Source organism: Anomaloglossus baeobatrachus, chromosome 11 (assembly GCF_048569485.1).
Source record: "Anomaloglossus baeobatrachus isolate aAnoBae1 chromosome 11, aAnoBae1.hap1, whole genome shotgun sequence".
Taxonomy (NCBI): Eukaryota; Metazoa; Chordata; class Amphibia; order Anura; family Aromobatidae; genus Anomaloglossus; species Anomaloglossus baeobatrachus.
This window is the reverse complement of record NC_134363.1, coordinates 48,051,453-48,073,806: the sequence shown is the minus strand read 5'-3', so window position 1 is coordinate 48,073,806 and position 22,354 is coordinate 48,051,453. Positions and strand designations below refer to the sequence as shown.

The window sequence follows — 22,354 nt, the reverse complement described above, 5'->3', positions numbered from 1 at the left end:
AGGAGCAAGTGGGCAGGATGGGTGTGGACACAGTATGAGGAGCGAGGGGAAATGTATACGGACACTGTATGGGAAATGAGGCCGATTGAGTATGAAGGTAGTGAAGAGACAGTATGGGATGAGAAGAATGTGAGGGGGCACAGAATAGAGACTGGGTAGTAGGGGGGGCAGTATGCAGAGGGGCTAGAATGAGGGGACAGTGTGAGGCCATAGCGAGGTGGGCGATGTGATGAGGGGGCACAGTACAAAGACTGGGCAGTATAGGGGACACAGTGTAGAGGACAGTGTGAAGAGTGGGCTCAGTATGGAAAGGAGAGGGCAGCGTGGAGGGCATGTGTGGCGCCCCTGACCTGGTCAGGCACCACTGAGTACTGCACTCAGGCTGAGTGAGTACAAAACAGGTAATCCCAGAGGCTGACTAGGGTGTGGACACATAGACACGAAGTAACCAGGAACACACACACAGCTCAGAGGGGACCCCTGGGCAGACCCAGGGAGGGGGCGTGGCCCTGGCATCCCAGCTAGTGGTGGGTAGTGGGACTGGAGACAGGGAGTTGTGCAGTGGCAGCCAAAGGAGAAGGAGTGGAGGAGCTGCATCTGGAGGGTAGAGCAGAGGAGCAGGACCCTGTCAGATCCTGCACCTGTAGTGGCTCCTGGCGGGGGAGAAAGGCTACTCAGCAGTGCCGCTTGAAAACCACCTAGGGCAGTAGCAAGATGTGGCTGAGTAAGGGGACTACCGGTAGACCAAGCCAGTGTCGCGGGCGGAGGAGGGGACGCTGCGCTCTCCCACTGCTCGGGTCCGGCTGCCGCTGCTGCTGCGGCCTCTGCTGCTCGGTGGCTCGAGCGATGGGCCGGATCCCGGGGACGCGAGCGTCGCTCCTCGCCCGTGAGTGAAAAGGGGATTGGTTTTGGGGATTTATTGTTGTCCGTGACGCCACCCACGGTTGTGGTGATTGTGTGGACACCACCGCTGCTCTGTATGGGGATCCCGGGAGCGGTGACAGGGAGCAGCTTTGTTGTTATTTCTCCCCTCCGTGGGTAGGGGGTTGGTTGTTCCGGGGCCCAGTGATGGGGTAGGGTTGGATGGCAGGCCGGGTGCGGGGCCTGGTGAGGTGCAGGGTCGCGGGGGCAGCGCTGTGCCGCACGGCACGGTGGTACTCACTCAGCCTGAGACGTTGACACAGTTCTCGGTAAAACACACGGCTGGAAAGACGGTTCCCACGGACGGCTGCTGTTGCTTTTCCCCGGTAGTTGGCAGTGACGGTCTCTGTCCCTGCACCTAGTGTAATGTTGGTAGCGATGGGTTCCCACCGGTAACCCGCTCCCCGACTTGGATATGGGCCGGAGGAGCCCCTCTTTGCCCGCAGGCGCTGGCCCTGAGAAACTGGTGCCTTGGCGGTGGCGGTGTCTCTCTCCTACGGTTGGACTGTTGCCTTCAATCGGGACTTAGTTGTCGGGAGACCCGGAGGTCCCCTTCACTGACGGATTTGGCAAATTCACGGCGACTCCTAGCCTTGCCGGGATCCGAAAGGCCCCTGCCAATGGTGCTGGCTTCTCCTTGTATACTGGTCCGGTACCGCCGGGCCACCACCCGTCCACGCTCCATTCAGCAACCTCCGATCAGCCTCTCCTGCAGACGGTCACCACCGTCTGCTAACCTTGCTGTCTCAGTCCAGGGCACACACCCGGACCAACTTCAGGCTTTCCAAACTGTCACTTTCTCCTTCACTTCAACTCCTCTCACTTGCTCCTCTACCACCTCACTCTCACTTCAAACTCTATCTCTCTTCAACTCCACCACTAATCTGCCTGGTTTTCCCGCCTCCAGGACTGTGAACTCCTCGGTGGGCGGAGCCAACCGCCTGGCCCACCCCCTGGTGTGGACATCAGCCCCTGGAGGAAGGCAACAAGGATTTCTGGTGTAGCTTCGGTGTACCTATCCGAGGTGTAGGGTGTGGTGGTGTCATTACCTGTGACCCCTGGCTTGCCCAGGGCATCACATTCCCCCTTAGCAAAATGCAGACCGTCCGCGGGCTGCCCGTCCAACACCGGTTTTATTTTTCTGAAAAAGATAAAAACGGTAACACATACAATTATAGTAACATCATCCCACAACGGGAGGCACTTTTCTTAAACGTTACGGTAATGGTTGCGGCTGCCGCTCTCTCCCACCCAAGTAACCTGGCCCTGATGCTGCCCCTAAGAAACAGGCAGCACTCCTTGACCCCAGTCCTGAACCAAGTCACCCGAGCGGGATCTGTCCTTCCCCTCCAGAGGGTAGCCACCGGTTCCGGTGGTGGCTGGGCCCCAGCCTGCTCCACTGCGGGCCCTCCCTCCAACCTGCCTCTCCGGAGGCGGTAACGGTAAGCTGCAACAAAACATATTTACATGCCACTAACGTTTGTGGTTGCCCTGCAAGTTCACGGGCTTGTCCGTAAGGAGTCCCTTACGCAACTTTAAACGGTCCCCACGGGGACAACGGTGCCGGCAACGACCGGTTCAATCAGTGGTAGTAGACAATCAGGTGAACTTCGGGTTGATCACTCATTTTCATCCTTCAAAAACTTGTGGTCCCAACAGGGACAACTTTTAGGCGGAGGACCGCCGGCTTAGCAGTCCATTCTCAATCGCGGGGCTCTAGTGCCACCTTCACATGGTGCACCGCTGTGGACCCCGATGGTAGCTCGCTGCGGGTGATCTCCCTTCATATTCATGCGGGCATGCACATCCTCTCTACACCCCTCTCGGGCATCGATCTCCCTGCGCAGCTGCCATTGCCACCGCTTCCAGCCGGGAGCACTTTCTGTTTGCTCCGGTTCAGCATGTGCGGGGGACGGACCCAGCCAGAGTCCCTCCGTGTCGGCTACGACCGGCACCTTCAGTAATGAGGGACCCCGCTGTGACATGGCCTGCTCTGCCTCCTGGCAGCTGCATCCCCGCCGTGCCTCCGGTGCATCTTTGCTGACGGGCTCAGCCTTCGGCTTCTTCCATGGAAGCGGATCAGGGTGGTCACGGGCTTCGGCTGCAGGTCGGTCCGCCGGGGCGGATTGGCAGGGTACCGCTACCGGTGGTGGTGGTAGCGGGCCTAGTGGCGGGGCAGCAGCAGCCAACACGGGTAGCGGGGGAGGTAGCAGGACGAGCGGGTATGGACCGGGTCCCTCAGCCGCGATGACCGACCCACTAGGGGTACAGGGGCGTGGGTCACTTACCCTCCCTTCCAAGACTCCCTCCACCTCGCGTCTCCATATGGCCGCCACCACTTCCGCCATGTCGGCCTCCCACTCCTCCAGGAGGAGCTGCATGCGGACCTGCAGACGGCTGCTTAGCTGGACGGTCCGGACTTCCACCCACGCTGCGGGGCCAGGCGCGGGGACCACGGTGTTGTCGGTCAGACTCAGCATCTTTAGCAGCGGCCTCTTCCAGGAACCAGTCAATGGCCGCAGGGTCCTGGCGTCCCTGCCTTTATAGCCGCGGCTACATGCGACCAGTCGCCATTTCGTCCCCCTTAGTCTCTTTCCGGTCCCTCCTCTATCGGGGCGGGGTTTTGGCCTTCGCGCCTCCACTACTCGAGGAGACGCTCAAGCGGGAACTCTTCGCGCCAAAGATGGCGGCTTCTGAAATTTTCCGGCCGGACACCTCCGGCGGTAACAAGGCGTACCTCTACCAGACGGCAGAGCGGTAAGATCCTGTTCGTGATGCCAAGTTGTCGCGGGCGGAGGAGGGGACGCTGCGCTCTCCCACTGCTCGGGTCCGGCTGCTGCTGGTGCTGCTGCTGCTCGGTGGCTCGAGCGATGGGCCGGATCCCGGGGACTCGAGCGTCGCTCCTCGCCCGTGAGTGAAAAGGGGATTGGTTTTGGGGATTTATTGTTGTCCATGATGCCACCCACGGTTGTAGTGATTGTGTGGACACCACCGCTGCTCTGTATGGGGATCCCGGGAGCGGTGACAGGGAGCAGCTTTGTTGTTATTTCTCCCCTCCGTGGGTAGGGGGTTGGTTGTCCCGGGGCCCGGTGATGGGGTAGGGATGGATGGCAGGCCGGGTGCGGGGCCTGGTGAGGTGCAGGGTCGCGGGGGCAGCGCTGTGCCGCACGGCAAAGTGGTACTCACTCAGCCTGAGACGGTGACACAGTTCTCGGTAAAACACACGGCTGGAAAGACGGTTCCCACGGACGGCTGCTGTTGCTTTTCCCCGGTAGTTGGCGGTGACGGTCTCTGTCCCTGCACCTAGTGTAATGTTGGTAGCGATGGGTTCCCACCGGTAACCCGCTCCCCGACTTGGATATGGGCCGGAGGAGCCCCTCTTTGCCCGCAGGCGCTGGCCCTGAGAAACTGGTGCCTTGGCGGTGGCGGTGTCTCTCTCCTACGGTTGGACTGTTGCCTTCAATCGGGACTTAGTTGTCGGGAGACCCGGAGGTCCCCTTCACTGACGGATTTGGCAAATTCACGGCGACTCCTAGCCTTGCCGGGATCCGAAAGGCCCCTGCCAATGGTGCTGGCTTCTCCTTGTATACCGGTCCGGTACCACCGAGCCACCACCCGTCCACGGTCCTTTCAGCAACCTCCGATCAGCCTCTCCTGCAGACGGTCACCACCGTCTGCTAACCTTGCTGTCTCAGTCCAGGGCACACACCCGGACCAACTTCAGGTTTTCCAAACTGTCACTTTCTCCTTCACTTCAACTCCTCTCACTTGCTCCTCTACCACCTCACTCTCACTTCAAACTCTATCTCTCTTCAACTCCACCACTAATCTGCCTGGTTTTTCCGCCTCCAGGACTGTGAACTCCTCGGTGGGTGGAGCCAACCGCCTGGCCCACCCCCTGGTGTGGACATCAGCCCCTGGAGGAAGGCAACAAGGATTTCTGGTGTAGCTTCGGTGTACCTATCCGGGGTGTAGGGTGTGGTGGTGTCATTACCTGTGACCCCTGGCTTGCCCAGGGCGTCACACCAGCACGGGGAAACAGGTCCCCAGAGCAGGAACCCATTTACTTGGCCTGCTAAACCTGCTGGTGAGGGTACTGTATGTGCCTCACCAACCCACACAGAGTCCGCAGCATCAGCAGCAATGAGGGGGCCCATAAGGAGGATTGAGACTGGAGCCATCTTAGCCTTGGTCCACGCTGCCAGCAAACGGGCCAGAAAGGGGAGAACGACTTTCCTGGGTGATCCCTGCAATACTACAAGTAAGGAGTCACCCCAAACAAGAAGGGCTAGGAAGGCGAGTCAGCAGTCACCCCTACATCAGCTGAAGGGATACCTGGTTCCATCTGGTTCATCATAGCATTGCCCGTGTTGACTCACAGCTACCATCTGGAAGTGAGTAAAAACCCTGAAAGACATTGGTGCTTGTGTGTGAGTTCTTCTGCGACCTGTGGTACTACACACTTACACTGGGCCCTGGGGCCAGCCTCACTCTCGGGAGGCTACAACAACTGACTCCATCTACCATCAGCCCCAGGCATTCCCTAAACTGCAGTGGCGGTCACCCCCTGACCGCAAATACCGAGAGTGGCGTCACGATTCCCATAGAAGTTAACCTGACCTGCCTGTTGTCAGAAGAATACCAGCACATGAAGTCCCTGAAGACCCTGAGGCGACCTGAAGGTAATGGGGCTTCACACATGTACCATTAGAGGGACAGTGTGTGTGCCATGTTTTGTGCAAAAAACATAGTAAGAGGCCATTATTTATTCAGGGGCACAGTGTAGGCAGATATTTTTATATAGGAGTATTCTAATCATTCTGCTATTTTTAAGGGTATCGTGCCAGGATGTGCTGCCGAAGACCAGAGAGGATGGACGTCTGCAGAGACGAGGTGTGGATGGCAAATGTCATCATGGCGTCAGGACAAGATGAAGAATAGAAAGAAATTATTCCGATCAGAGACTGCGTCATCTATAAGGTACCTGGATGTAAATGTTTATTTGTGATACTGACTAATTCTGATCATTAGGCCTCAGTCCCACTTGCACATTGCTTCCCATGCGAGATCATTGGAAGCAATATGCTAATGACCCTCGGCTCAGGTTCTGCTGCGAGCATGAGCATGAGCTGAGTGTCATCCAACTGTGATCCGATCCTGCAATCGGATCACAGCTACGGACAAGAGGGAGGAAGCACTTTCTCCCTCTTCTCCCTGGCCTGTCTCTGCATACATCGCACTGCACTCTGAGAGCAGCATAATGTAGAGACAGAGGCCCTGATTTCAGCGATGTGTCACTTACTGAGCTGTTTCGTGTCATTTTCATAAAATCAATGTTTTCTTTTTTGCAGATCTAGCAGTTATACAGAGCTCATGAGTATTCTGCAGTGCGCCAAGTAGTCCTGTAATGATAATCTCCTGCTGATTAAAAAGTGATTTTATCAAAACTACACCAGGCAGCCCAGTAAGTGACACATCACTGGAATCAGGGTCTATGCCTCTACATTATGCTGCTCTCAGATTTAGTGTTAAAAATCTGGTGACAGATTGCCTTTAAGGATGCTCTGGAAGTTGTAGGTTTGTGCAATACAAATGTATATTTGACCTGACATTACAATTGATGTACCTTGTACCGCTTGTGGTTCTGATTATGCATTCCTGAACCGAAGAGGGTTTTGATGCTGTTTCTGAACCGATGGAGTAATTTTGATGTATTTCTGTACTGCTGGTGGTTCTGATGATGAATCTTTGTACTTCTGGTGATTGTGATGCTGTGTTTCTGTACTGATGGGGATTTTAATTATGTATTTCTGTACCTCTGCTGGTTCTACTATTACTTCTGATCCTGTTCACAAGTAGCAATTCATAAATTGTAAGATTGAACAACCCGTTTACTTAGAATTGGGCTACACTGCTGAATCTTATAATTAAAGGGCTTGTCCAGATTTGAGATGAACATCTGCAATCACTTTAGATGACTGCAGGCTTCTGAATTCTCACAGCGCGCACTCTACACTTTTGGGATTCTCCGGTGCCAGTGGCAAGAGTGGACGGTCATGTGTGCACATGTATGAATTTTTTTTCTATTTATGGCCACATTCTGATTTGACGTGTCTAGCCTCACTCAATTTATTTTCATTGAGCGAGGCCATGCATGTCTAGCCAGCACGTGACCACATGTATATAAATTGCATACTTGTGGTTCGTGACCTCCCACTCTCACCATCGGCACCAGAGAATCCTGACAGCATGCAGTGTACGCACTGTGAAAACTCAGAAGTCTGCAGTCACATAGAGTGACACATAGAGTGACTGCAGATTTTCATCTCAAACCTGGACAAGCCCTTTACTTACAAAATTAAGCAGTGTAGCCCAATCATAACAGCATGTAATATACTCACTGTCAGGATTCAGCTCTGCTCGCTAGTTCCAGCAGTCATCATATGGCCATTCCACTCATATGTGATTTTCTTACTTGCATGTGACAACTGGCTTTTCTTCCTACGTTTGTCTTTGAACATCGAGAGAATTATTAAAAGCAGCTCCTCATCACGTGACTAAGTGTGCAAATCACATATGAATGATTGGTCACATGGGGAAGGGGGGCGCCAAAATGAATCCTTGCCCCGGTGCTGGAAAGCCTAGATACACCTCTGGTCAAACCACTGGTTCCACGACAAGATCAATGTAACGCCGAGCTGTTCATGTGACTGGCAAGAAAGAAAAGTTTGGCTATTGTACATTGCGTCACCTTACGCCATAATCTAATCTAATCTACTAAGGCCTCTTAGTATCCCTTTTGTTAATTCACTTTGTATTTTGTTAATTCATAAACTAACTATTAAGACTTCTATGTTTTAAAACATTTTTACCGTGCGGCATTTATTTCACACCTGTCCAGTACTATATAGTCCTTTCTACATATTTGTGACCAAAGTAAAAAAATGGTGTCCTTCAAGTTGACCTCCATCAGATTGGTCGAAGCAATGGGAGAAAAAACACAGAACAAATCCTTGTTTTTATTTATATTTTCAAAATAGGTATCAATCCTCAAAAATACTGTAGACATCCCAACCCCTTCTCCAAAAAGAGAGACAGTCAAATAATTGCATTTGATGGCATCGGCAAGACATCGGCTGGAACGTCTATCTAGACCGGCAGATGAATAATTTCGTACTTGAATGTTCTATGGTGGGGGGAGTCAGTAAAATTAGTTAGATAAATTGTCTCCCCACCTGCCAGATAAGCAGCCCAGAATCCAAACGACCCTATAGTCATGATGGTATGGTTACAATGAGCCAAAAGGGCAAAGTTTTGCTCCGGTGAGGTCTCATTTCCAGTAAAATGAACATCTCCCGGTAGATTATCAATGTTTTTCTTACACCAGTCCATATCATTACCGGTCACCACAAAAACGGGGCTTTCATACTTGTTTCTAAAATAACCCATGGCTTTTTGTATATACTGTTTTTTGTCAACTATCGCCTTCTCCTCCCGTTGTGTTATTTGGATATAGTCTCCCTTACGAACATGAACGCCGACATACGTCACATTTTTTTGGCTTCCTATAATTTTGGCAAGGTAGCTGTTGACTTCATCCTTAATAAAATCGTGAAAGTTAAATTCTTGGAGAACCTCTTCTCTCATCTCATAGTAGAATGTCCATGAAGATACCATACCAGACAATATCACATATTCTCCTATGATGCTGCTGTATTCTGGAGACGTGTAGTCATCAAGTTTTTGTAATTTCCAACTCATTTGATCTGAGACCTCTTGGTCAATGACAGGTAATTTGACCTTAAAATATCTCGAAAGCTTATCGTGCATGTTGGGCATCATGTATGCTTGGCGGCCATTGAGCTTCGACAGGTATAAAAGGGTAGCATACTGGGACATGAAGTCTCCAAAGTGGCCAACTGGTATATACGTCCACATTCCCATGGGTATCTGATCCGAAGACTCTCTTGAATGCTGAAATTCTTCCATAATGAGGTTATATTGGCCATAAAGTATTGATGAATGTTTTCCTTTAATATGAAGTCTGAACAAATAAAATATATTCAGAAAGCCAACGAATCCTAAGGTGATGATACAAAGCTTCAGGAAATTCCAGTGCATTATCTCCAAGGATTGTTGTGTAGTAAATGGCTAGAAAAAGAAAATATTAAAAAGTTAAAAACATAAGTAAATGAGATGTCTATTTTTAATAAATGGCAATTGGGAGATGGAGGAGTATTGGTTTTAGAGATGAGCAGATCGCTTTCGACAAACCCAGTCCATGGTACAGGTCAATACTCTCTGACCATGAACCAGAGCTGTACGAATTTCCTGAGCTTGTGAGTTCTCCAGCACCGCAGTGCACAGGTGGGTTCTCCAGCTCCATGGCACGCAGGTGGGTTCTCCAGCACCGTGACACACAGGTGGGTTCTAAAGCACCGCGGCGCATAGATGGGTTCTAAAGCACCACGGCGCATAGGTGAGTTCTCCAGCACCGTGGCACATAGGTTGCTTCTCCAGCACCGCAGGGCATGGATGGGTTCTCCAGCACTGCGGTGCATAGGTGGGTTCTCTAGCACCGCAAGGTATGGATGGGTTCTCCAGCACCTCGGCGCACAGGTCGGTTCTCCAGCACTGTGGCGCATAGGTCGGTTCTCCAGCACCGCGGCACATGTGTTGATTCTCAAGCACTGTGGAGCATAAGTGGGTTCTCCAGCAGCACTTGTGGGTTCTCCAGCACCCCAGCGCATAGGTGAAACCTTCCAGCCCAGAAAATCGCAAGCCAATGCCAAAAGGTAAGGAAATTCGTGCAGCTCTTATATAAGTCCACAGAGCACTCACCTGGGCCATAGATCGGGGATGCATGCATCAGTCTGCTCATCTCTAACTTGTATACTTTTATGTTCATTCTTTCGATATTACTCTTCTAATTACACTTCTAAAGGGGTGTTCTTCAATATGTGGATTTTAAAGAAGAGCACAAGCACGGTCCAATGCAGAAGAGAAAGCAAGACAAGTTGAGACAGCCCAAAGGTCCTTCTGTCAAGTAGACAACTACTTGAGGCATTTGGGCCTACAAGCTTTAAGTTAGCAATTTGGAATGAGATTAGTTGACATTCGGGACTAGGTAGAGAGGACAGCAAAGTTACAAGGTTAGGATGAATGTGTAAGTTAGAGTTCAGTCTCTGGCAAGAAGAGTAAGGTATTACAAGAAAGGTACAGTTACTCTTATGAAAGTTTTTTGCAAGCCATTGTGCATCTCAGTGGAGCCTCCAACGACCCTATATGTTTGTCAGCTGTTTAAGGAGTTGTCTAAAGTTAAAAAAAAGTCTATTCTATTTTCATCAACAGCTCCACCCTTGTCAATAGGCTGTGTCTGGTATTGAACCTCTTGCTCTTTGACTTGATAAATAATAAGTTCCAATACCAGACTCAGCCAATAGACAAGATTAGTGATGTTTCTGGTAAAAAATAAGCATACCCTTTTTTCTAACTTTGGACAATTAATTTTAAGTCCCTACCAGTGTCTATTGGTTGACTACGTTCCTCTTTAAGTTAAATGATCAACGTCATTTCGACAAGCTTCACATAAATCAGTAGTACAAACAAATATAAGAAAATTTTTGATATATTTTAACAGATAAATATGCTTCTTTCTCCACTTGTAAGCCACTTTTTCAGCTCCTAACTCTGAAAAATTGATAAAATAGGTCTCACTTAAAAATGTTCCGACTACAAATCTAGCAATGAGGAAAGGAGGAGAAGGAAGAAGAAGCAGAGTGAGTGGAAGAGGCAGAGACACACTGTGCTATATTTTTTAGTGTTTTGTCAAACACCAATGTGATGCCGACCACCAGGGCCGTATTTGGGGTTTTTGCTGCCCTAGGCACTGTCAGTGGTGGCGCCCCCTTCTGATCAGTCAGATTACGGTTATATGCACACAGCTTTTTTTTTTTTTTTTCCAGACAGATCCGCCCTATAACCCGCCCAAAAAACCCAAACTCTAAATATTAAAGAAATGAACTCATACACTGCAATGTAAAACGACTTGCTGTCCATATGTTCAGTCTTTGGAGTTTTTTTAAGCGCGTCAGGTTTCCTCAGACATGAAGCGGCTGACAGTGACCGGTCCATTATATGGCGCCTGCTGCTTGGATGCCGCTTACTAGTTGTGACCGGCCATTATATGGCGCCTGCTGCTTGGATGCCGCTTACTAGTTGTGACCGGTCCATTATATGGCGCCTGCTGCTTGGATGCCGCTTACTAGTTGTGACCGGTCCATTATATGGCGGCTGCTGCTTGGATGCCGCTTACTAGTTGTGACCGGTCCATTATATGGCGGCTGCTGCTTGGATGCCGCTTACTAGTTGTGACCGGCCATTATATGGCGCCTGCTGCTTGGATGCCGCTTACTAGTTGTGACCGGTCCATTATATGGCGGCTGCTGCTTGGATGCCGCTTACTAGTTGTGACCGGCCATTATATGGCGCCTGCTGCTTGGATGCCGCTTACTAGTTGTGACCGGCCATTATATGGCGCCTGCTGCTTGGATGCCGCTTACTAGTTGTGACCGGTCCATTATATGGCGGCTGCTGCTTGGACGCCGCTTACTAGTTGTGACCGGTCCATTATATGGCGGCTGCTGCTTGGACGCCGCTTACTAGTTGTGACCGGTCCATTATATGGCGGCTGCTGCTTGGACGCCGCTTACTAGTTGTGACCGGCCATTATATGGCGCCTGCTGCTTGGATGCCGCTTACTAGTTGTGACCGGTCCATTATATGGCGGCTGCTGCTTGGACGCCGCTTACTAGTTGTGACCGGTCCATTATATGGCGGCTGCTGCTTGGATGCCGCTTACTAGTTGTGACCGGTCCATTATATGGCGGCTGCTGCTTGGACGCCGCTTACTAGTTGTGACCGGTCCATTATATGGCGGCTGCTGCTTGGATGCCGCTTACTAGTTGTGACCGGTCCATTATATGGCGGCTGCTGCTTGGATGCCGCTTACTAGTTGTGACCGGTCCATTATATGGCGGCTGCTGCTTGGATGCCGCTTACTAGTTGTGACCGGTCCATTATATGGCGGCTGCTGCTTGGACGCCGCTTACTAGTTGTGACCGGTCCATTATATGGCGGCTGCTGCTTGGATGCCGCTTACTAGTTGTGACCGGTCCATTATATGGCGGCTGCTGCTTGGATGCCGCTTACTAGTTGTGACCGGCCATTATATTGCGCCTGCTGCTTGGATGCCGCTTACTAGTTGTGACCGGCCATTATATGGCGGCTGCTGCTTGGATGCCGCTTACTACTTCATTTAAAAAAATAAGTAAAATCCAGGAGCTAAAAGATGTTGGAAAAAACAACCAAGAAGCCACAGCAAAAAAAATAAATATTTGCTTCAGGATAAAATGATGACTGTCCTAAAGTGTTTTCTGTCTGAATAATTCCGGGGGTTCACAGACATCTACAAGACGTGTGCACATGCCCTGATAGAGCCCAGAGCCTTCAGATAGTAGTTAAGACCTCCATACACATTAACCTAAAGTTGTCTAAACCCGCCAATATCGACAGGTTCTGCTGACAGTCCAATGTGTATAGGGGCTCTCAATTCTGATTGTCAGGGGAATAAGGATCCAGAATGTCCAATTACGGAGTGTAGATCCTATTATCCTCTAAATGATAAGCTGCTGTCGGAGATGTCCAGCAGCGGCTCTAATAAAGAACACAAACACTTGGCAGAATGAGTGCTCCTGTATATGGGAGAGCCGAGCAAGATAGCTGCCGGCCTAAAAATCAGACTATAGTGTATGGGGGCTTTAGTCTATTACTTATTCGGCTGACAGACATGCAGATAGCTGTATTTTTAGTCCAGGACGCTGACCCTATGTTTTAGGATCAAGACTGATAAGGTAAAGATTACAACAGCCACATGACTATCACCAGAACCACCATCAGTACAGTAATACATAACTAAAACCACACTACATACTATAATACGTAACCAAAACCACAGTTAGTACAGTAATACATCAACAGAACTACTGTCAATACAGTAATATCATCAAAACCACCCTAAATACAATAATACATCACCAAACCCACCCTGAAGACAATACATCGCCAAAACCACCATCAGTACATGAATACAATGCCAAATTCACACAGCAATCAAGTGCAGTGTCAGGTTAGACCCATATACATCTATGTATTGCATTAACGTACAACTCTCAGTATGTCCTTAACAATGGTAAGGAGATGCTGGTAGTTGTTACCAGCCATCATTAGACTGTGGACCATATAGGAACCACAATACTGATTAGTCCCAGGCAGTAGACTTAACTTTTGGACGAGATCTTATAGGTTTAGGTCCATTAATTCTGAGGAGATTAGTAGGGCAGAGGTGGGCTCAGTAGGGAGAAGGGGCATCATGGGGTGGGACTTGAGACCCCCACCAATTGCTCAAAAGACCTCTTAAGTGCACAGCTCAGGAGACAGGACTATGAAATCTTACTCCCGGAATCCATTCTGTCTGCAAGTTCTGGTTCTGGGAAACACTCGGGGCCACGGTAGTCGGACCCCCAGCGATTGGAAAGTTATTCCCCATCCCAAGGATAGGGGGTAAGATCCCAATGTGAGAAAACCCCTTTAAAAGCAGCATTCACACTGCAGCCAAAGATGGGAAACTGATTTATCTAAACAGTATCCATCACCCGATGCACGAGCAAAAAACTTTCATTCGTCAGGTGAGATGATTTTTAAGCTGACTTAAAGGGAACCTGTCACCCCAAAATGACACCTAGACTGCGGAAATATTTATATGGGGGACATGATCTGTGGAGAAATAATCCCACCCATATAGAGTTCAGCTTAAAAGGAACTGGTCACGACCTTTAATATTAAACTGCTCCATTGTCCTTATAGTCAGAAAATGTGCATCACTTACATTGCGTCACTAACAAGACATTGGGGGCAGTTTAGAATTGAAAAAGGGTGTAACAGGTTCCCTTTAATGTTCACTGAAAAAGCCACATTTGATATGAAAATGAGGACATTTCTGCGCGGCCTAAGCCTGGTGCACCGATACCACTGAATATAGGAAATAATAGCCAGGCCTGTGTATTGATTAATAGTGATCCATTGGTGAGAGTGAGCACCGCAACACCAGATCTCCTGACTGCACCGCACCCAACACTGCGGCACACTCCAAGCTTCAGTGCGGGTGTGCACACAACACAGGAGGAGCACAGCGGCACACTCCAAGCGTCAGTGCATGTGTGCATCCAACACAGGAGGAGCACAGCGGCACACGCCAAGCGTCAGTGCATGTGTGCATCCAACACAGGAGGAGCACAGCGGCACACGCCAAGCGTCAGTGCATGTGTGCATCCAACACAGGAGGAGCACAGCGGCACACGGCAAGCGTCAGTGCATGTGTGCATCCAACACAGGAGGAGCACAGCGGCACACGCCAAGCGTCAGTGCATGTGTGCATCCAACACAGGAGGAGCACAGCGGCACACTCCAAGCGTCAGTGCATGTGTGCATCCAACACAGGAGGAGCACAGTGAGGAGGGGCACACGGCGCTGTGATGTGCTGTCTGCTCACTTCAACAACCTTCCTCATTGAATCGGCAGTCAAATACAGGCAGCAACCAGGTGTCAGAACGTACCTGCATCATATTGCATGCACACCCACGCGGACACTGGAGTCACATTGCAGGCGCACCCACGCAGACACTGCAGTCACATTGCAGGCGCACCCACTGCAGTCACATTGCAGGCGCACCCACGCGGACACTGGAGTCACATTGCAGGCGCACCCACGCGGACACTGGAGTCACATTGCAGGCGCACCCACGCGGACACTGGAGTCACATTGCAGGCGCACCCACGCGGACACTGGAGTCACATTGCAGGCGCACCCACGCGGACACTGGAGTCACATTGCATGCACACCCACGCGGACACTGGAGTCACATTGCAGGCGCACCCACGCAGACACTGGAGTCACATTGCAGGCGCACCCACGCAGACACTACAGTCACATTGCAGGCGCACCCACTGCAGTCACATTGCAGGCGCACCCACGCGGACACTGGAGTCACATTGCAGGCGCACCCACGCGGACACTGGAGTCACATTGCAGGCGCACCCACGCGGACACTGGAGTCACATTGCAGGCGCACCCACGCGGACACTGCAGTCACATTGCAGGCGCACCCACGCGGACACTGCAGTCACATTGCAGGCGCACCCACGCGGACACTGGAGTCACATTGCAGGCGCACCCACGCGGACACTGGAGTCACATTGCAGGCGCACCCACGCGGACACTGCAGTCACATTGCAGGCGCACCCACGCGGACACTGGAGTCACATTGCAGGCGCACCCACGCGGACACTGGAGTCACATTGCAGGCGCACCCACGCGGACACTGGAGTCACATTGCAGGCGCACCCACGCGGACACTGCAGTCACATTGCAGGCGCACCCACGCGGACACTGCAGTCACATTGCAGGCGCACCCACGCGGACACTGCAGTCACATTGCAGGCGCACCCACGCGGACACTGGAGTCACATTGCAGGCGCACCCACTGCAGTCACATTGCAGGCGCACCCACGCGGACACTGGAGTCACATTGCAGGCGCACCCACGCGGACACTGGAGTCACATTGCAGGCGCACCCACGCGGACACTGGAGTCACATTGCAGGCGCACCCACGCGGACACTGCAGTCACATTGCAGGCGCACCCACGCGGACACTGGAGTCACATTGCAGGCGCACCCACGCGGACACTGGAGTCACATTGCAGGCGCACCCACGCGGACACTGGAGTCACATTGCAGGCGCACCCACGCGGACACTGCAGTCACATTGCAGGCGCACCCACGCGGACACTGCAGTCACATTGCAGGCGCACCCACGCGGACACTGCAGTCACATTGCAGGCGCACCCACGCGGACACTGCAGTCACATTGCAGGCGCACCCACGCGGACACTGCAGTCACATTGCAGGCGCACCCACGCGGACACTGCAGTCACATTGCAGGCGCACCCACGCGGACACTGCAGTCACATTGCAGGCGCACCCACGCGGACACTGCAGTCACATTGCAGGCGCACCCACGCGGACACTGCAGTCACATTGCAGGCGCACCCACGCGGACACTGCAGTCACATTGCAGGTGCACCCACGCGGACACTGCAGTCACATTGCAGGCGCACCCACGCGGACACTGCAGTCACATTGCAGGCGCACCCACGCGGACACTGCAGTCACATTGCAGGCGCACCCACGCGGACACTGCAGTCACATTGCAGGCGCGGACACTGCAGTCACATTGCAGGCGCACCCACGCGGACACTGCAGTCACATTGCAGGCGCACCCACGCGGACACTGCAGTCACATTGCAGGCGCACCCACGCGGACACTGCAGTCACATTGCGTGCGCACACACACTGACACTTGGAGTGCTACTCTGCTCCTCCAGTGTCAGGACACGTGCAGAAATGCTAAGTGATTTTAAACAGCACTGACTCACCTAAGGGCGAGGGACAGTCTTTAATATGCAAATAGGACGGTGCACATCTGCACCAAGACATCGGCCGCACCAGGGGGGACAGAACAGTCTGCATATATATAATAAAATATTAAGGTAAAACTGTACATGCCAGAGCGACGTCCCCTGTATAAATGTGTCTGCAGATTAATTGCCATTTTGGGAGTAAAAGTAAAATGTCATCGCTCTTAGCAACACATTGTCCTGCGTCTCCCAAGACTCCCCTCTTGTCTGGTCTGCTGCAGCACATACTGCAATGGTGCCCGTATAGGGAATCTGTCACCAGGTTTTGCTCCCCCATCTGAGAGCAGCATAATGTAGAGACAGAGCCCCTGATTCCAGCAATGTGTCACTTACTGAGCTGTTTGCTGCCATTTTCTCTGCTGCAGATCTCGCAGTTATTCAGAGCTCATGAATATGCTGGACTACCTGCAGCACACCAAGTAGTCCTGTAATGATAACTAATGCTGATTAAACAGTGATGTTATCAAAACTACACTAAGCAGCCCAGTAAGTGACAACACTGGAATCAGGATCTCTGCCCCTACATTATGCTGCTCTCAAATTAGGTGGCAAAAACCTGGTGACAGACTCATAATTCTCCTCACTAAAGAGTAACCACCCTAAGTAAGCCCAAGGCTGTGCCCAAGAATAAATAACTGCCCATCACTGAGCTCACTGCACAAAGAATGACCCCCACACCGCGTCACTTATAGTATACAGCCTCCACATTCTCTCCTATAACATTCCCACTACACTGCCCCCTCACATGAAAACCCCACTGTCCTCCCCACTGAATTATACCCTCCAGACCTTCCTCACTTATGAACTATGACCTCCACTGTCCCCACCTCTCCATGCAGCCCCCACTTCACTGCCCCCCTCATGCTGTCCCCACTCTATAATGAGCCTTATGCTTCGCATTCTGTATACCGAGCCCTCCCAGGCTCCTAACTGAGCGCTCCCCATGCTGCCCCTTCTCCATATCAAGACCCCCATACCAAGCCCACCATGGTTCCCCTTCCATACCGAGCCCCCCATGCTTTCCCATTCTCCATACCATGCCTCCCCCCGTGCTACCCCATTCTCCATACCATGCCCCCCCCCGTGCTACCCCATTCTCCATACCATGCCCCCCCCCATGCTACCCCATTCTCCATACCATGCCCCCCCCATGCTACCCCATTCTCCATACCATGCCCCCCCCCATGCTACCCCATTCTCCATACCATGCCTCTCATTCTCCATACTGTAACTCCCATTTGCTATACTGTCCACCACCCTCCCTCATTTTCCCATTCTGCTCCATCCCCCATGCTGCGCCCCCACATCATGCTCCATCCCCATGTTGCGCCCCCCCATCCTCCATGTTGCGCCCCCACATCATGCTTCATCCCCCCCATCCTCCATGCTGCGCCCCCACATCATGCTTCATCGCCCCCATCCTCCATGCTGCGCCCCCACATCATGCTTCATCCCCCCCATCCTCCATGCTGCGCCCCCACATCATGCTTCATCCCCCCATCCTCCATGTTGCGCCCCACATCATGCTTCATCCCCCCCATCCTCCATGTTGCGCCCCCACAGACTCCATGTTGCGCCCCCACATCATGCGGCATCCCCCCCATCCTCCACGCTGCGCCCCCACATCATGTTCCATCCCCCATGTTGCGCCCCCATATCATGCGGCATCCCCCCCCAGCCTCCATGTTGCACCCCCACATCATGCTGCATCCCCCCCATCCTCCATGTTGCGCCCCAACATCATGCTGCTTCCCCCCCATCCTCCATGTTGCACCCCCACATCATGCTGCATCCCCCCCCATCCTCCATGTTGCGCCCCCACATCATGCTGCATCCCCCCCCCCATCCTCCATGTTGCGCCCCCACATCATGTTCCATCCCCCCCATCCTCCATGTTGCGCCCCCATATCATGTTCCATCCCCCCATCCTCCATGTTGCGCCCCCATATCATGTTCCATCCCCCATCCTCCATGTTGCGCCCCCATATCATGCGGCATCCCCCCCCCAGCCTCCATGTTGCACCCCCACATCATGCTGCATCCCCTCCATCCTCCATGTTGCGCCCCCACATCATGCTGCATCCCCCCCATCCTCCATGTTGCGCCCCCATATCATGTTCCATCCCCCCATCCTCCATGTTGCGCCCCCATATCATGTTCCATCCCCCCATCCTCCATGTTGCGCCCCCATATCATGTTCCATCCCCCCATCCTCCATGTTGCGCCCCCATATCATGTTCCATCCCCCCATCCTTCATGTTGCGCCCCCATATCATGTTCCATCCCCCCATCCTCCATGTTGCGCCCCCATATCATGTTCCATCCCCCCATCCTCCATGTTGCGCCCCCATATCATGTTCCATCCCCCATCCTCCATGTTGCGCCCCCATATCATGTGGCATCCCCCCCAGCCTCCATGTTGCACCCCCACATCATGCTGCATCCCCCCCCATCCTCCATGTTGCACCCCCACATCATGCTGCATCCCATCCTCCATGTTGCGCCCCCATATCATGTTCCATCCCCTCATCCTCCATGTTGCGCCCCATATCATGTTCCATCCCCCCATCCTCCATGTTGCGCCCCCATATCATGTTCCATCCCCTCATCCTCCATGTTGCGCCCCCATATCATGTTCCATCCCCCCATCCTCCATGTTGCGCCCCCATATCATGTTCCATCCCCCCCATCCTCCATGTTGCGCCCCCATATCATGTTCCATCCCCCCCATCCTCCATGTTGCGCCCCCATATCATGTTCCATCCCCCCATCCTCCATGTTGCGCCCCCATATCATGTTCCATCCCCCCCATCCTCCATGTTGCGCCCCCATATCATGTTCCATCCCCCCATCCTCCATGTTGCGCCCCCATATCATGTTCCATCCCCCCATCCTCCATGTTGCGCCCCCCCCGGGTTGCTTGTTCGGCGCTGTCTTCGGCTGTAAAGCGTTTACCTGCTCCAGGCTGCATCTCCCGTTCTCCACGGTGGCGGTGGCGGTGGCGGCGGCGGCGGCATCTGACATCTTGCTCGGCGGCGGCTCCATCTCCGGCGGCGGCTCCATCTTCGGCGGCGGCTCCATCTCCGGCGGCGGCTCCATCTCCGGCGGCGGCTCCATCTCCGGCGGCGGCTCCATCTTCGGCGGCGGCTCCATCTTCGGCGGCGGCTCCATCTCCGGCGGCGGCTCCATCTTCGGCGGCGGCTCCTGTCCTCCTCTGCGCGGCCTCACGCTCCTGTGACCTCTGCACAGTGAGCGCACGGCAGCACGTCGGGGCGGGGAGCTGATTACAGCTCCTCTGACCCCGGAAGTAAGTGCCGGCACGCTCACAGTGTCATTTATATTCGCGTGTTATAGACGCGACTATAAATGACTGTGCGCTCCTTCCCTCCTCCAAAAAGGCGCCGGATTTAATAAAGAGTTTGGAGGAGGGAGGGAGGAAGATTTAAAATTTTTTTTTTTTTTTTTTTTTTTAAATTTTGGTTTGGGCGCCGCCCCCCTGGAAGGCGCCGCCCTAGGCACGTGCCCTCAAGTGCCTAATGGCAAATACGGCCCTGCCGACCACCCACGAGTAATGAGATGCTAGAATACTAAGAGTTGCTAGATACCCTAGTGGAGGAGATCTGCTGGGAAGTCGAACAAGCCAGGGGTCAGGAGCCAGGAGATAAAGTCAGTAACATAGGGAGAGAGAAGCCAAAGTCAGTGTGCGAGCCGAGAGTCAGTAAACCAGGAAGTCACGTAAAGTACCAGACAGAGAGCGGAGCTGTGGTCAGAATACAAGCCGAGATCGATAGCCAAGAGGACAAGTCAGGTAGATGAGAGAGAGCGGAGCCAGAGGTCAGGAACTAGCTGAAGCGAAGGTCAGGGAGGCAGGGAGTCAAGACGGAGTAGGTGAGGAGACAGAACGGGGTACGAGGACTAGGAAGCAGGACAAGATCAGGTCAGTCACTTACGAGAACCAGAGACATGCACTGCAAAACACTGGCGGCATTCCGGGGGGACTGGCTCCATGATAAAGCAAGCCATACCGCGGAACAAGGCTTCAAAGAACAGACACCTCCCACACCACACAAGACAAGACCGGGAACAATGAATTCACTGCAGGAAAATATGAGGCCAAGAATAGACAGCAGAAGAGCAGAGCACTACTTATCAGAATCATGACAACCAAACTCTGGATTCACAGCTTCGCTGCTTAATACTGCTGTACAATATCCTCCATCTGCTTCTGAACTTGTGCTACATAGAGACAGGAGAGCAGAGATCTCTCATTTCTCTGTGTATAGCCGGCATCATAGCAGCTAGTTTCCTCCCGCCAGTTAAGAGACAAGTGAAAATTAGAGCTAGTAGAAAGTATCATGATGACTATGGGATAGTGAGGAACAGGGGATCCCAAGCTGTCCCCCAAGCTAGGGGGCCTTATACTATCCCTAACCTCAGGGATACTCCTCATGGTGGAGAGGCCTGAGTCTCCTTCCTGGCCCCGCTCCTGACCAGTCCATATCTGATTCTCCCTCCTCCTAGGGAGGCATGGGACAGGAGTGTGTATAGAAACCCACAGGTAAATACAGACAGGGGGAAACCAAAACTCTGTCACTCACACAGCACACACACACACACACACACACACACACACACACACAAAGATAAAGACAATAAGATGATCAGGAGGAAAAACAAGAGCAGAAGGGAAGTACAAAACAACAGTGGTAAACTCCACATCTGCACCAAGCACTGAGCACAACTTTCACCAGTAAATCTGGGACCACCACACCTCACGGACCAACATAGAATAAACTATACCTGGCATGGGTGGAAGGTTTTAACCAACATAAATAGGAGGGGAGCAGATGTGATAGACCTCCACACAGCATGTGACCAAAGGGGCAAAGGGACTAGCAGAGCTTAACTCTTGCAAGCCTGCCTATGAATCAGCACATAGCAGGTTGATGCCCGAATCTGCCTGTGTTGATCCTAGACACCAGAGAAACCATCGGGCGGAGTGTTAGAATCTGCAATCTGAACAGCGCCCAACGCCGCCATGACAGTTGACAAAGTTTGTGCAAAACTCTATGTGACAGAAGCGAAATCTGGTGAAAAATGAGGATACAGGTCACAAAGTTCCCAGATCAATGGTCTTCTTTATGTCCATACACAACAGCTTAAACTAAAGAATCCCAAAAATTTCAACCAAGGCTACAATAAGTCACAATTTAGAATATTTATAAGTCAGTTCATACATTTTTTTTGGGGGGGGATAATGTCCCATTAATTTTTAGAGTCAGCAACAGAGTCATTAGGTCACAACTCACCTCATATAGCTTATGGACACCTAGCGTTGGAGAAGATTGTAGGAGAAATGGCGAAAGTATTAGGACTGAGAAAAGATGGTACAACTGAATTGGAAAACTCCCTTTTATAAGTTTCAGTTATGGAATCGTATTAGCAATCAACATTCCAAATCTATTTCAGGATTGTCATAGTAATTACTCCATGTTGGAAAACGAGGGCGTTCCAATTATCTAGATTATGAAATACTCATTAAAGAGCATTGTTAGGTGTGTCACTTGGCAATATAGCAAAAGGTGCCATGATACCTACAGTTCCTTAGTCATGATGCAAATTACATATATATGCATAAATAAATACACAACTACATATTGATAATAAAAGGCCCACACCCTACACTATGCACTCATAAGATTAAATCACTGAGAGGGTAAAGGGAGTAATATTGATTATCTGGTGACAATGTCACTTGTCAAGGGGGATGGATATATATTAGGCAGCAAGTTAGAAGTAAGTTTTCGGAGTTGATTTGATAAAAACAGGAAAAATGGA

The 22,354-nt window shown here is 51.9% G+C and overlaps 1 protein-coding gene across 1 annotated transcript in view; it reads right to left on the bottom strand.

The window, feature by feature from the left end:
* Nucleotides 1–7,920: 7,920 nt before the first annotated feature.
* The window catches only part of LOC142256343 (galactoside alpha-(1,2)-fucosyltransferase 1-like), a 37,921-nt gene continuing 23,487 nt past the window's right edge, over nucleotides 7,921–22,354 (bottom strand). Inside the window, exon 2 of the mRNA XM_075327975.1 lies at nucleotides 7,921–9,072. Within this exon, the coding sequence (XP_075184090.1) occupies nucleotides 8,071–9,042 (972 nt within the window). The 5' untranslated portion in view covers nucleotides 9,043–9,072 and the 3' untranslated portion in view covers nucleotides 7,921–8,070. The remainder of the gene's footprint in view (nucleotides 9,073–22,354) is intronic.